The sequence below is a fragment of the Anarhichas minor genome, unplaced genomic scaffold, assembly GCF_050575085.1.
Source record: "Anarhichas minor isolate MPS153535 unplaced genomic scaffold, ASM5057508v1 ptg000022l, whole genome shotgun sequence".
NCBI lineage: Eukaryota > Metazoa > Chordata > Actinopteri > Perciformes > Anarhichadidae > Anarhichas > Anarhichas minor.
Genome location: NW_027466468.1, coordinates 2,266,642 through 2,282,707, shown reverse-complemented (window position 1 = coordinate 2,282,707; position 16,066 = coordinate 2,266,642). Strand labels below are relative to the sequence as shown.

General features: G+C 46.1%; 1 protein-coding gene across 14 annotated transcripts in view; it reads right to left on the bottom strand.

Annotated features, from left to right (window-relative positions):
• The window catches only part of rims2a (regulating synaptic membrane exocytosis 2a), a 129,456-nt gene that overhangs the window by 65,072 nt on the left and 48,318 nt on the right, over positions 1 to 16,066 (bottom strand). For all 14 annotated transcript variants that reach the window (XM_076096592.1, XM_076096587.1, XM_076096589.1 and 11 more), the window contains one exon: positions 1,284 to 2,224. In XM_076096592.1, coding sequence (XP_075952707.1) covers positions 1,284 to 2,224 — 941 coding nt within the window. The remainder of the gene's footprint in view (positions 1 to 1,283; positions 2,225 to 16,066) is intronic.

Below are 16,066 nucleotides of genomic sequence, written 5' to 3'. Positions count from 1 at the left end.
CAAGTGCGCTTGTTTTTTCCCAAGCAGGTAGGACATTTGCCATGAGCGGTCTGATGTTCTTGTTGTAAGCAGGCAGCAGGACAGGCGGAGCCACCAACCACCATCAGCTTTTGCTGCCTTCCCAGCTGGACTGAACCGTAGTCCTACTTCCACTTTGTGACGGGCCACTGGACCAGGAATGACATCATCAGCGTGCTAGCAAAGCAGTGTGGAGACCCAGGTTTACAGAGGAGGTGCAGCATACTGCAGGAAAACACATAATCACCCTCTGCTCTTCTATTACCTTTATTCTAATAACATCACAATAATATTCATTGGTATGCAGCAGTGATGATATAAAGCTACTCGATAAAACACACTGCAATTAATATTTCACTCGACACCCACACCCTGGCCCTCTCCCTGCGCCCCTCTGTCTGTCAGTTACGCAACACTGTCCGATAGAAAGGGCCGATCATGTGACACAGCTGTGGTAGGACCTGGCCAAATGTGCCACAAGATGCCAGCAAACACAGTAGCTTTACATTTGTTTCAAAGTCACAGCCATACACATAAAGCACCCATCCACACTGAAGCTGATCCGGCCGGCTCCTCCTCACAGGCACCGGAGCTGTTAGAGTAGAATGTTCGTAGATAACACACGTAAAACGCAACACTGCTTTGCATCGACGTAAGGCTCAGTGTTTTCGAAAAGCAGAGATTATTTAAACCAATGTCATCATCACACACATGAAGCTGTTGTGTCTTCTGAAGAAATAATCAACTGTTCACCGCAGTTTAGTAGTAGTTATGAAAGTAGAAACTGATGAGGAAAAAGGAAGAGAAAATATAAAATGAGCGACTGATTGTGCACCAGAGTCACTCTAAGGAAATCAAAAACATATATTTGTGGATCTACAAAGTGTAAAAATGGTGTTTTCATTTATTTTTACGTTTTTTAATGGATCTTCAGCTGTTATTAAAAAAAATAAAAAATACAATCTTATCAAAAATAATGAGCCTTACACATACAAATACACATGAAGACATACAAACACACAAAGCACGTGTAGAGACTGTAGACTGGGGAATATCTGAGTTATATCTGAGTCAACAGCTGCAAGAATCAATATCAACATGAGACAGCAACAATAATTAAAACATAATGAACTGAAATCTTTCTTTCTAAACAACATTATGTCAGTATGATGCTAGAAAAGGCTTTATAATTGGATGAAAAAGCATGAGAAGAATTACATAAAGCTCTAAACAGAGAAAGAAGCAGTGCTGTATGTGGCCCCTACCTTTCTCACTGACTGACTCACTCTCTATCTCCACGTCCTCACAGCTGGTGTACTCTGGTGTGGTGGCCAGCTCCTCCTCCGAGCTGCTCAGCGACACCTGCCGCATCTTTCCTCCCTTTTTGGTTTTGTGGGGCTTGGGGGGTGGCGGGCGCACCGACTCCGACTGGTCCGAGCTGAGAGAGTCATTCCTCAACATGCTCTCCATCTTCTCCCTCTTGGTCTTGCGGACGGCCGAACTGGGGTCTAAGTGGTGTTGCTGCCTCCTCATGGGATCACCCAGGTCGCCTCTCCGCAGGTCCCCGGATCGGTCACCCAGCACGGGGCTCCGGTGCGGCGTCGGGGGGCTGTGGTTGGAGGTCCTGTGGCCTCCAAGGCCGGGACCCATGGGCCCTGGTGAGGAGCGGTCGACGGAGTAGGAGCGCTGTCCCACCATAGGCGGCCGGCGCTCGGTGAGATGCTGTCGGGACAGCCGGATGGGGCCTGGGTCATCCTGCTCCGTGTAGGCCAGTGAGACGTCGCTATGGCGGCGCTCGTGCCTCAGGCGGCCCACCTCGGCGTGCATCCTCATCTGCTCCTCGTAGGGCTGCGGCTTCACAGGGTAGCGTGCCAGGTTGGGATCGCTGCGATAGCGCGTCTGGAACTCCTCCTGGCGCTGCCGCTGCAGGTCGTACTCGCTGGGTGGTCCATCTAGCTCCTGGTCCAGCGGGTATTCCTGGGAGTGCCAGCGCCCGGGGCCCCGCCGGTCCCGGTAGCCGGTCCGCGCCCCATCTGCGTCTGCGTACATGTGTGGGCCCCGCGGAGCCCGCCGATGGTCCCCATCCCCATAGTCAGACGGTGATCTGGGCATGCCGCCGTCCGTCGGGGCATACTGTGAGTGGTCGCCCCCCTCCCTTTGGTCGTATTTTTGGTTTGGATCCCTGGATGCAGATGGACTTCGTTTCCTGTAGATCAAAGACAGGAGACGAAAGAGTGGAATTTAGTGGTTGGTCCACTTTGAACTGGATTTTCTCTGATTCTCTGAATACACTGTACATATAATGATTTATTTAAAAAAAATAATCACTTTTGCGTGTGCATGCTGATGCTTAATTAATTTCCAGAGACTGTACAGTGTGTCTGCCTGTGCACAGGTGGAAATGTGAGATATCAGTCAAACATTAGCTTCACAGTGCTTCATCTCTGCCGGAGCTGAAGCCTCCAGTCTATCGCTTCACTTTACTTTGCCCTGCACTTTGTCGGCCTCAGTCCCTGTCAAAACCTGATGAAAGCCTGCTCTGTCTCTGTCACACACACTCACACACACACACACACACACACACACACACACACACACACGCACGTGCACAGAGAGAGAGAAATGGGACTAAGCAGCAGGGTGCAGCACCACTCCCTCTTCTCATTGCAACAGACTCTACATGCTCTATAACATGGCTGACTAATGCTCTCCTGTAACTTTGCATGCAATCGTCACGTGACCTTTAGATTTCAGAGGGAATATGTGCAAGGAGTATGAATACAGGCAGATAAACAGGTCTTTGCATTCGAAAAAACACACACTCATGCAGTGAAAATCCTGTTTGCTTATCTAATTTGATTTAGAAGGTTGCAGTCTCCACACAGACAACGTAGTATCCAATACTTTAGTGCCATAGGCAATCTTTCATTTCCATTTTGATAGCATCTGATTACTTTGTGGATATAGGTGCTTAAATCATCATCATTTGCAATGCTTATAAACAACAGGATGACACAAGATTAACAACACGGCCTGCCTGGATATGACCTGTTTGTATTTCCAAATTAATAGTGGGAGTATGTGTGTGTGTGTGTGTGTGTGTGTGCAAAGGCAGAGCGATGAGGAGCCAGACAGCGTGCTGAAAGTAGTGCATTGATAAATGATTCAGAGTTTCACAGATTGTGTCTGTGTACACAGTACAATGGACATGAAGGGATGGAGAGAGACAATAACAACGTGTCTAACTTCTGTCTGAATTCATGAACGGCAGTTATGTTGGACATATCGTGACTTTAACTTCACAGTCAGGAGTGCCATATTTAAAAAAAAAAAAAAAAAAAAAAAAGAGCTATCAATCATTTTTATCATTGTCCGGCTGTCACAGAGGAGGGCTGACTGTGCGTTAATGCATTCATTCTTTTGTTGAGAATCAATTATTCATACGCCACTTTTCTCCTACATTTCTCCCACTTTTCCTCCAAAATAATAATGACATTTTGGTAAGGAAAGAGCTCTGTGAAGCATTCCTTTCATTTTGTACGCGACAACTTTCCATACATTTCAAAGGGCTTCATAAATCACTGCTGACAGCCTTGCTCAGTGGCCAAGGTAAGGGCTCCTCACGTGTGATTGGCTATTTCACTGAACCACAGAGGAGGTTTTGGTCCCCGCCTACTGTCTCACAGACCATCCGGGTTAGGCTGAGTGTAAATGTACAGTATATGTACAGTGTACATATACTTGTATGTATAAATATGTATACTTGTCATATACCTTGTACAATATAGAAGGGTGTGACTTTGGTTTGAGGAAAACAGGGCTCTGTTTAGAGATATGTAGTTCTCTCACAGGACAGCGACGCTGATGCATTGCTGTAGATTAAACTAGCCAGCAATATACTAAGGAGTTAAAATTAGCACAAACTTAAACATCTACAGCAGTAAAATGTAACATGTACATTAATGTAGCAGTAATATTGAGCCAGAAACATCATGTATAAAAGTAAAACACTGACAGGGAACATTTTACTGCACAATGAACTTCAAATACATTCTACTGATAATACTTGGACACAGTTACTTAACGTTTTGCAGAAGTATTTGTAAAGTATTTTCCCCATCTGGTATTAGTACTTTAACTGCAGTAAAGGATCTGATTTCTTCCTCTTACTAAAAAGTAATATGTAATTCAATGCCTTATTTTATTCTTTTATTTAGTTTAAACAAATGACTCCATGATATTTAGACCTTCGGTCTCTGTCCATGGTGCTGAAACATGCAGCAGACTATATGATGAAGCGGGGCTGTACCGAATAGTTCAGTGGAAGCTTCATTCACTACGTTGAATTTCAAAATCCAAATCAACATTCGATGCTGTGCAGATTTTTTTTTTTGCATGCCTATTCATTGTGTTTAAAGTATTTCTGCACAATTGCATATAAAAGACAGGCTCCACTAACATTACTACTATTTTACTTTTTGTAGAGTGAGATTCCAGCGGAGGCTGCGTAGTGATGGATGGGTGGACCGACCTCGTTCCAGGTCCAGTACGCTTAGCCTACTAGAAAATATCACTGGATCGAGCGAGCGGGTGACAAAGCTGTGTTATGAGTAAGTTATTAATAACTAGAAACATTAGTCCACCTCTCTCTGTCACTATCTCACACACACACACACACACACACACACACACACAGCGAGCACGTGGCCGTCAGTCCACACCTATAGAACTGCATAGGCCGACTACTGTCTGTGTTCGTTGAATAAAATCAGGTGTGAACTGCTTTGGTCGTTTGAAGAGAACTAAACCCGAAACACTCAGTCGCCATCCTTCTGAGCTCAGCTGCCTTGTTACACCAGAGGGACCGACCTGGTGGCGCTTGCTGCGGCCTACAATACACAACATTACAACACATAACATTAATACTGCATCAAAGAATGTGCAGCGTCTGTATTTATGACGGTTTTGAGAATCATACCGTCGGGATTTCTAAAAACCAACAATACTGCCCAAGCCAATGTCGAACACTGAATAATCTCACTACAGTGAAGTGCCAGCTTTAAGGAGAGACAGGATGATGTATGAGCGCAGTGCATAGCTCATGCTGTACAGTTCAAATATGGCAGAAGTTAAGCGTACAGAATGTGCTTTCAAGCATCACTACTACATTAAAACAAGATTGATTTAATAGCAGACATGACATAATAACACAACTTGGTCCAATAACAGAAAAATCCCCAAATACCAGACAGCAACAATCAGTGATTGACTGATTCAACTTTTTCTTAATAAGGTGCACTAATCAATATCTTTATTCACCTGTTTGTGCTGAATTTGTAGCATCAACTGATGACTGCTGCTGGGACGTAACTTTGGATTTGACTTCCTCCCCTTCAGTGGTCAAAAGCTTTTCATGCAGCTTTGATAACTGCCTGCATTTCAAACCAAAACAATACTAATTCACTTAATGTTCGATTACAACAAGTATTTAGATTTTCCATTGTAAGTTCCTGGTATGGTTATGATTTTCCCCAAAAAAACTAAATAACGCAGGAAGTGCATCCCTCTAAATATCTGAAAGCATAGACACCACATCTGAACAAGCAAAGAAATGCCCCCATCACCTACTTTACTTCATCAACAACAAATCCAAGATAAAAGATGAACGGCATCAGCCACACAAACTGGTTTCGAGTGATTTCTTGCAAATGGACCACAACAAAAAAAACATCTTAGCGCCAAAGATGCAGCGGAAACGCTCGCGCACAACAAAAACAAGACTAATGGCTAATGCCCACTTTAATGGACACATATACTTAACAAAGACAGGAAAAAGGCCATTTTGGAGTCTTTGTGATGCAGCAAGCTCACACAAGTGACCTCTCCTCTCTGCTTTTACATCAAAACAAAAGCCTCCCATCACCTCAGCACACGGACACAGCCTCGCTGATGATTCAGACGCAGCTGGAGAGAAAAACTCGCTGCATTATTCATGACCTGCTCCTGGACACGAACTGAGCGGCGCTTCATTCACAAATCCAAAGTGAAGCAGCAGCAGAAATGTAAATGCTGGATTGGGGGGGGGGGGGGGGGGGGGATAGTGTGTGATGAGCATGAGAAACATCTTTTTCTAGATGATGATGAAGGTGTGTTGCATATGCGCATGTGTCCACTTGTGCATGCCTCTGCATTTGTAGTTTGCCTAACAAATGCCTGACTTTGACTCTCAGCATGTCCTCTGGGCTCCATGCTAACGTCTCCTCTGGGATGCTGTCTTGAAATCCTACACCCTGAACACACACACACACACGTGCATAGAACACGCACGTAGCGGCTGCAACAAACATTAACAAAACTGCCCCTTTGATGAGCTCTAACTCGTCTTGACGCAAGTATCACATTTCCCTGCTCCCGTTTAGCCTCGTGTGTGCTTCCTGTCCAAACAGAGCAATGTCTGTGGCAGCTAGCAAGGGAGCTAGCAACCCAAACCCCGCTGCATCTTGCATCGTGATGCTGTAGCGCTGTCGGGCCCTAAACCAGCCTTCAGTAAGCACAACGGAGCGGTGGCGCAGCACCACATTTTCTACTGTGCATTATCCCCCCATTGCTCCAGCTGCCACTGCTACTGTAATAGCCTCTCTGCAGATACCTCTGAGCTCTCCACGGCTCTGCCATAACACACTCTGCTGATCTTAGATCTGCATTCCATCCTCAGTGACACAGACAGAGATAGAGAGAGAGGGGGAGAGAGACAAACTGTGGAAAGGGAAAGGGAGGGGGATCGTCGACAACGCATGTGAATTAGAAGAAGCGTGAAAAAGTAAAAAGCGGGGAAGATGCCAGTTAACTGTGACCTAACAGCTCGAAGTGCAGCTGGTGTGCATGGTGCATTCAGCCAAGCTTGTGAAGGCTCGAGCGTGAAGTGGCAGGATGGGACACCGTGGCATCGTGATGCTGCACAGAAGGGCTGCTGCTGCTGCTGCTGCAACGACTGAACCGCACGGGGACGTGCTCCCTCCATCACGTCCCCTAATATGGCAAGATGTGCGCGTGTGATGTCACCACGGACGTGGCACTGAGCCGCAGCGCGTTGTGCAAAGGGGAATCGACCAGCAGTGAATCACCCTAACAGGCCGACAATAGGGAGGCATGTTCGCTGTCTGCGCGGCGCGGGAGTACAGGCCAATGCTGCTGCGCCGTTCTGCACGTTCCTGCTGAGGGAATAACAGCAGCCCTCGTTACTGCTGTGGTCCTGTCCCGAGCTAACTATAGAAACCCTCTGCTGTCTGCGTATGAAGCACGAGGCCCCGTTCAGTTGGCGACAAGGACGGTGATGAGATTCAACTCAGGGAGGGTGACACTGGCCTCACTGCATTACTGGGGGACTTTTATATCGAACAGGGAGAAAGAAAACGAGCCATGCACCTATGACAGAGACAGCGTGGATGTTTTTCGGGGTCTTATCACTGTACATTTTTGAGATCATTGTAAGAAAAAGCACCAAAAGCAAAGGGAAGCGTCTCTGTGGTGCAGACGGGTAAACATTACTACTCTGTGAATCGGATAAGACGTCTCTGTGACACCGTGTAAACATGGTTTCTGTTTCTGCTTTCAGCGCAGCCAGCGCTTCTAAATTATTACTATAATCATCTTTTTAAAGCACACTCTCCTTATCAAAAGCAGCGTAATGTATCAAATCCATGGCTCACAAAAATCATGGGATTACACTATGGCCCCGAAAGATTAAAAAGCGCGACCCTAAAAGATTAGAAATGACCCGACATGCTCGCCACGATAAAACCTCTACATGCTGTTATTTTTCTCTTGTGACGCGCTATTTAAAAAAAGCAGTCGGTGGAATTGTACAATAAACAGTGAGAAGTGGCTCTGTGAGCGGGGAGGTTGCCCCGCTCTGCCTCATCAGATTCCCGCTCTGACCGAGTGACGGGGTCCGATCGGAAACATCCACAGCCAGTTGCCCGGCTGCAAATAGACCAGATTGTCTAACTGTGTCATTCTCTCACTCTGTGTGTGTGTGTGTGTGTGTGTGTGTGTGTGTGTGCGTGTGTGTGTGTGTGCGTGTGCGTGTGCGTGTGTGTGTGTGTGCGTGCGCGTGCGCTGCACCGCCTCAGCTAAGATGAAAGGCCCGAGATCAAGCAGGAAGCTCCTGTGGTCGCAAATCATTAACATTCGATGTGGGTTTACGATAAAAAGGAGGGAGGTTATCGCACATGTACGTTTGCACAGGAGGTCTGCAACACAGCCTAGTGATCACGTTAGTGTGTGTAGTGTGATACACTGAAGCCTTGAAACTAAAAGGCCCTGAGCAACCATCTCTTTAACACAAACAGTCCGTGAGCTCTATGCCACCCTGCTGATGCAAAACATTGGACTGGTTAAAATGATTATTAATAATTTGCTCAATACTGAGATCATGATTATTTTTTTGCATTTTTCATCCAGCTTTGGTTAAATACAAAAGAAGAAGAGGCTTTCTTTCCTCACCACCCTCCTCTCACAGCTTCTGTGATGACCAATAACTGGAAGATGAACCCCTATACAGATGTTGCCGGTTTCATGCTCTGTAGACAAAATAAATATATCTACATATAAATAAAGTGCCATAATAAAGCTGCTGCTTTCTAGATGTTACAGCAAAATGCACAACCTGCTGTACATGCAAGCTAAAAATAAATATTCATATGCTCATATCAGCTTTAACTGTCTATACGTTGTGAGATATAATCAGCCCTACTGAGAGTAAACCTTGAATCCTCAGTTCAAACCTCTGCCTGGCTGCTCCACGCAAACACTTGGCCTTCTGTGCAACAAAGCGCTCACAAAAGCAGTCCGGTCCACTCCCAACTACAGAGCACCAGCTCACCGCCTACCACCACAGCTTTGTTGTTTTCCCGATCCTCGCTCCTAGAGCACGAAAACAATGTCCTTGTTTCATTTCTAGGAGGCTATGGATGATCTGCAGACGGCAGCAGTAAATGTAGTCTTGCGGCAGCGCTCCTCGGGCTGAGCGCGTGACACCGGCTCTGTCTGCTCCTCCGCCTCCGCCGAAGAAACACGTTAAATAAGAAAGCCAAAAGCAATCAAGGTGAAAATGCAACGCTGCCCCTGCGGGGATTGTGCCACCTCTGCTTTGCGGATAATGGAGAGAAGTCAAATGAGGACAAATGAGTGGCGGCGTGTTGCAGAGCTCTCCTCTTAGAGGGAATCTGGCCCGCTAATGACAACAATACATCCTGGAATGGTCTCTATTGAAATGAGATAACTAGAAAGAAGGCAAGAGCGGAAGGAGAACAAGCTGAATGCGCGCCTCTCAACCCGAGAGCAATCAGAGAAGAAGAGACGAGGGAAAAGAAATGCCCCTAATGGTCCATTTAGGGATGCAGCGTCACACTCCCCTCCCAAGACTGACTCAGCCGGCCGCTGTGTATGTGGGACGCCCCTCGGAGTAGAAGAAACACATCCAATTCCCCCCCGTTACCTGGTACAATCAAAGCCGGTTCAAATCCTGCAGCAACCCGGCAGTTTAGCTGCAACTCCTAAAATCCAAATGATATGGTAGTATCAGCATGACCTGCTTTGTTTCTGCTGCGCCGCAGCGCCCTGCCACTCTCTGATGGAAGTGGATAGATGGTACAGTTTATGACCCGGGCTGCAAAGGCTTCTGGGTTGCCTGAAAGCAAGCTGACTTTCGGGTTTAACACCAGCGTCATGTGATCGCTCCGATTGGCTGGCGGTCGAGCAGCGCCGGTCCTCTGTTTAAGAAAGGATTACACTGCTTGGTTGATTACTAGCTGACATCTATAACCAATCGCAGACAGAGCAGGAGGGCTCACCTAATCGCATTCAGCCGGAGGTCTTATGATCCTTAAACTGAACAAATTACATGGTTTATGTATTTTATTTTATTTGTATCCACAGGGTGGACTTTCAGGCTTCAAGTCAAATACAGGGGAGGGAGAGAGGGAGCGATGGAGAAATAGAGGGAGGAATAGAGAGATAGAGAGATTTCTCTTCCCGCATCATTTCTGTGCATTACAAAACGGATCAAAGACTTTTTTTTCCTGGTTCTGCAGCACGATGACGTGGCTGTTTTTCAGTGACCTGGTTTGATAAGTGACTGTGACTGGCTGTGTCTGACTGTTGTTAAAAGTCTTTCCTCCTGCCTCTGTCTCTTCATCCCTCAGCCTCAACACATTTCACATCTGTCACAGTGTTTCTCCTATCGCTTCCACCTCCTTTGTCAACCCCCCCCACCCCCTCCCTCGTCTCGACCCTCCCATGGGACGGGCTCTGACTGAACATGCACCGCTGGAGTAGGTTCTGTTTGTGATTGCCGTGGCGTCGGCTGACTGACAGCTGCGTGGAAGCGGGGAGGGCAGGTGGGCGATGGGGTTGTCGACACAGCGTTTCCCAGGGCGGAGGGTGGGAGGAGGGGAAATGGTGAAGGGCCACTGGGTGTGTTTAATCATCAGACTCAAGAATGGGGCCAGGCTGCAGGGCTCCATGTAGCTTTGAGAGCAGTGAGCATCTGACCGAGAGGACTATTTCTGAGCATTAGTGCTGACATGGCGACCCAGAGAAGTTCGTCAGAATGCTATGTGTACGTGTGTAACGCTATATACTGCAACAGAAGATTTTGAAAAGAATACAGAACCAAACCAGTAAAGCTCAAATCAGTTGAAATCCATGCGTTTCAGTCAAAGTCAAACAGCTCTTGTTCTTGTGTTGGAATAAAACCTCCCATGGTGCTGCTAAGTGGCTCCCGCTTCTCTCCTCAAGTACGCCACGTCCTGCGGAAGATTTTTGCTCTGTATTTTCACTCCTGCACATCAGACTACTTAAGAGCTCACACTCGATGCTTGACACTGTTCAGGTACATCTGCTCCTACCGCTTCAAGAAGCGCGCCAGCGATGTAGGCGGATCAAGGTCGTGAGAGGAAAGATGGATCGGTAACTTGCAGGAGAGCAGGTGCTTGAGGACTGGATTAGGAACTGCTACACACAAGGCAGGGAAGTTGTATATGACACAGTATAATATGGCAGTTTGTTAGAATTGAGATCCTACAGGAATCACTGAACCCTTTATGCATCTTGGATCTGATAGCTATCTGATTACAGACCGAATCAAAGGATTGGCCTAAAACAAGAAAGCTGTTTGAGATTCACTCAAGTCGGATGTTGAAAAGGCATAAAAGCATCCGTGTCTCCAAGATGCATACAGTACGTAAGCCTGCATACCCCTCCCAGCTGTAACTACGTCGGTAAGCAATCTGTGGAACGAGCCACTGACATGCATCTGTCCCCTCTGATGGTGTTAGTTTATGGGCAGTTGTTGCTACCTAGCTAATATTGTTTTAAATCTGCAGCAGCCCGGATAAAGTGCAAAAGCACTTCTAATGGCTAAGGAGTTTAGTTCGGACTTAATTCTTCCTCTAGCATTCTTGGCAGTCACCAAACACTACCTTCACCCTGTGGACCAGAGTAGGGCTGACTTGATTTACATATAGCCCGGGAAGAAACTAGGTGGATCGTAATCAGATTTTTGATCCGGGCAAACGGTAAAGGAAAGTGTATTAAATCTGGATTTTTTTCCGGACACTTGATAAGACAAGTGTAAATGGGGCCACCGTAAAGCCATGCAGGCTGCCTGATGCAGCACAGTTTCACTCACAGTAACAGGCGACAGCCTCTCCCTCCCTTCGTCTCCCTGCTCTGTGCAAAGTTCGAAGCAGACACAAAGTTGTGCAGCCCCACCACTATCAGCTCAGCTGACAGTGTCTGCAGATCTGCGAGTCTATTCGCTAATTTGCTCCATGAGCACAGGCTCCACTTCTCCTGTCTGAGAGTAGGCCAACTGGTGCCTTCTGTGTTCATGTTTATACTGTGTGGTTAATATGTCTTCCGCACTGTTGGGTCTCCTGTTGTTGTTTTTTTTAAGAAGAGGCACCGCTAGCACTCCATGTAGGCCAAGCCCCACCAGAACATGCCATTAAGATCAGGACTGTTACGCTGCTGCTTGCTTCTCCCCTCCCGACAGAGAAAGGTTAGAGGAGCAGAGCATGTGTGCATATTGCTGCATTAAAAAAATGCACATCACAGCTGGAAATTCATAACGCAAACACCTCTGTTGAGCAGACACACAACCAAACAGTAAATTTGCCCCCAATGAACTGTAATTCTGCTGATTGACTTCTGCTTGAGTTGAACAGAGCTGCTATAACACAGAGAACTGTTGCAGTGCGGGGTAGGGTGTCCTCTAGAGAGCCTGTAAGTAATCAACACCCCAACACTGGTGGGTAATTAACTGTTTTTTTGGGGGGGTTTCACCACACAGTGGAACCTACGAGAAGATACACGTGATTGGCGCTCATCTGTCACCAGACCTAGCTGCTTCATCGCCACATGAAAGACATCGTCATCAAAGTCTTCTAAAGACACCACAGAACACCATGTGGGAAACAAGAACTGGCTTTGGACTTGCTCACTTCTATTGGGTCTGGAGGCCTTTTTCACGGACGCCACAGCAGGGAAACAACTTTTTTTTAACAGATCTGTAAAAGATAAAGTTAATGACTGAATTCCATTTTGCTATCTAGGGCCCGATATTTTCATATTTTCTATAAAACAACGGGTGTGTACTGACACACCCTGGAGAACACTGCTGCATCACTGCAGCTATTTAAACCACTGAAGGTCAGCAGAAACTGAATCAGGGGAGTTTCATGATGAATGTTATTTTCATGCTACTCCAAAGTAGCATCACCTTGCTGTACAATCACACAAGTAATGAGGAAACAAATAGCAATAACTATTCACCGTTTCACACGAGCGTCCTCGACGCACAAACACAATACGGAGACTTTTCAGCTTAACGCCAGGGGGAACTTATGGAGACCCTCCCTTTCCTGCCTGCCTGCTGCGCTGTCGCATGTTGGCTGCTCAGTGCTCAGCAGGCATTGTGCGTCTTCACAAAGCGCTCTGTGGAGAGAACATACTGAGAGTTGTCGAGCTGTCCATAACCCAGCAGATTCTATTGTAACCAAACACTGGGCTGTATTTCTGCACTGGAAGAAAAAATAAAATGTCTGAAGAATCTCTCTCTCTCTCTCTCTCTCTCTCTCTGGCCATGCATTTCTTCTTGGTTCTGCTAAGTACCACATTTTTCATTCCAGCGAGCAAGCTGCATTTGAAATCAAAGGTGAAAACCTCTCAGGAGCTGGACGGACTGACGACTCTCCTGGCAAAAACCAGCAGCGGCCCAGGCTGGTCTGGGCTGGTCACATGTCGGTCGCTACATCCCACCACCCCCCCATCTCCTCTGAGTCTATTATTTTCAACAGATAAGACTGCAGCAGCACGGCACGACGCGCCAGACAGCCAGGCCCTCCCTGTACCAACTATACGACGAGGCTGAGCAGGGCGACGGGGTGTGTGTGTGTGTGTGTGGGGGGGGGGGCAGACGAGCTGCAGGGGGTGTGATCCAGTCAGTGGGAAGGAGCACTATGGCGTCCCTTCACAGGTGAGCAATGTGTCTTTGGTTATTGTCCAATCAGTGCTGACAAATGGTGATGGGGTCCAGGCTAAATAGCTCCTTGTGTTGGGTTCAAGGTCGGGCCTCCGTCGTCCCATACATAACAGGCTTTTCCCTGCCTGGGCACACGGTGTTCTGCCCTGTGCGGACGAACGGAGCGAGAAAACAAACCCGTCATCTAGTGTTACCGATGCCTATCTAATATTTCTGCACAAAACTTCTGAACTCACTTCACATTCTTAAATTCCACCAAATCCTGCTCCTGCTCACAGCATTTATCTTTTAATACAAATAAAATAAATACAAGGTAAAAGTTGTCAGCCCTGTAATGTAGCCATGAGTCATCAAGAGAAGACCATGATGTTACTTGAATAACAAGGGTTTATCCTCTCCTGGGTGGCTTATAATAGGACATCTCAGACAGCTCGATATTGTCACACTTGGTTAGAATGTTAACATTAGCAGCGACATCATGTGTGCATGCTAATATTAGCATCAATCTCAATGCATGTAGAGGTATTCCGTCACAAATGGAAAGTCACTGCATCACATACTGCATACTCTTTCAATTCAATTAGGGCTAACAATGTTGCTGTGAATTAAGGCTATGGTGATATGGCTTATAAATATCTCGATATTTTTAGGCTATGCCGCGATGTACGATATACATCTTGATATCTTCATATTTGATCAAAAATATATATTTTTTCACTATCATATATTTTATTTAATATCAATTAATTTAGTCTAACCTTAATTCATTTATTGTTTATGGACTGACTAACTTGTTGAATTCATTTGAACATTTATTTATTTTGTAATTTATTTATTTTTATTTATTTATTATTGACAGACTGCCTATTTATTGAATAAATGTGAAATTGCCAATCGGATTTACCGGAAGATCACTTTTACTTTGAAGTCAGCTCTTGCCTAGAATGCCTAGAACATACAGCAGAACGAGGGGGAGAGTCTGACCGTCTTTTTTAAAGTGGAGGTCGCTGCATACCTGAATGTACTGAAAATCCAATATAACTGGGTTCGACGTTGATGTGGTTCAGTTTACTCATGCTACACGATGAAGAGTGAAACTGTGACAAGCTCAAGTATTTTACGGGAAGTGTTCATTCTCTGTGGCGGAGAAAACACTGAATTTTAAGAACTGCAATTACACAATGAAGAAAAACACAAGGAAAAAAAGGAGGGAGCCCACTTGACTGCAGCAATTCTCTTTAAATGTGCCTTTGTTCCACAGCAGTACACACTGCATATTGCCTCTGGCAATCCAGCACACTTCACGTTTATTACCGCAGCGGCTATTTTTAGCACATCATTTATAAATTAACAGGAATAATACAACCGATCACGGTAGTAAAAGCTGTGTGTGTGGTGCGGGGCACTTCACACCTTTTCAAACCGGTTTCAGGACTACAAAGTCAGCCTTCTGCGAAAAATGAGAGGATTGAATGTAGAAATGTCAGCATTTTTAATACAGATCTAATGTATCATATACATCCTTCTTATTGCCTTTTTTGGCTACAAACTGCTTGGATGCTGCTTGTCACAAACCTAAATTGAAAGAGAGATTGCCAGGGAAAGGAGATATTAGCATTCTCCAATTACATCCACAGGGAAGGGAAGCCACTGCAGCCGACTTACCCCAATGCAACTCTGTGGCCGGGCCCTGGGCATAATCTAATCAAGATGTATGTCTACTTACACACTGAGTGCCCAGCTTAATGAACTCTGATAGGCACCGACTGCAACGTGACTGACGGCATCGTGCAGAACACTTCACATCCTCGAGCCAACATTGACAATCTCCATCAGGTTTTATCTTCATCAGGCACCAGTGGAAGTCCCACTGTATGCAAAGGGGAATTGCTGAACAATCGCTCCTCAATGGGCTCGTTTGGAAAGATTCAAATCTTGCTCTTTCTTTAATTGAGCAACAGACAGACAGTAATTCAAGACAACAGCAGAGACAATGTACAAAATGTTTGTTTTAGACAGTAACTGAGCCGCGCAGGTTTCGTCCTACAATGTGCTAAATTAGGCGTGCAACATTTGAGAAAGTGCAGAACAGCAGAATAATAGGAGCCGTGTGCAATGGGTTCCACTGGAGCGACCACGGTAGATGATCTCATTTTCTTGATCCTGTTCTGGGACTAGTTAGCAAAGCATGTTGATAGATTTCCCCCGTCAGTTACTTTCTGAAAATGCTCTTCATTTCGGTTGCTTTCTTTTTTTCTTTCTTTTTTCAAATGACTGCTGTTCACCCCATCTTCTCCATTCCAGTTCCGTAGCCTTCCCCCCACCAGTCTCGCTTAAGTTGAATTCAAACAGATCGGCTGCTAGAAGGCTCGCCTGGAGGCAGACAGGAAGCTGTGCATAATGGGAAGACGGTGCCTCCCGAGCTCTTCTCTGAAACACTTTCCCTGTCTGAGAGATGTCACTACTTACTCACACACACACACACACACACACACACACACG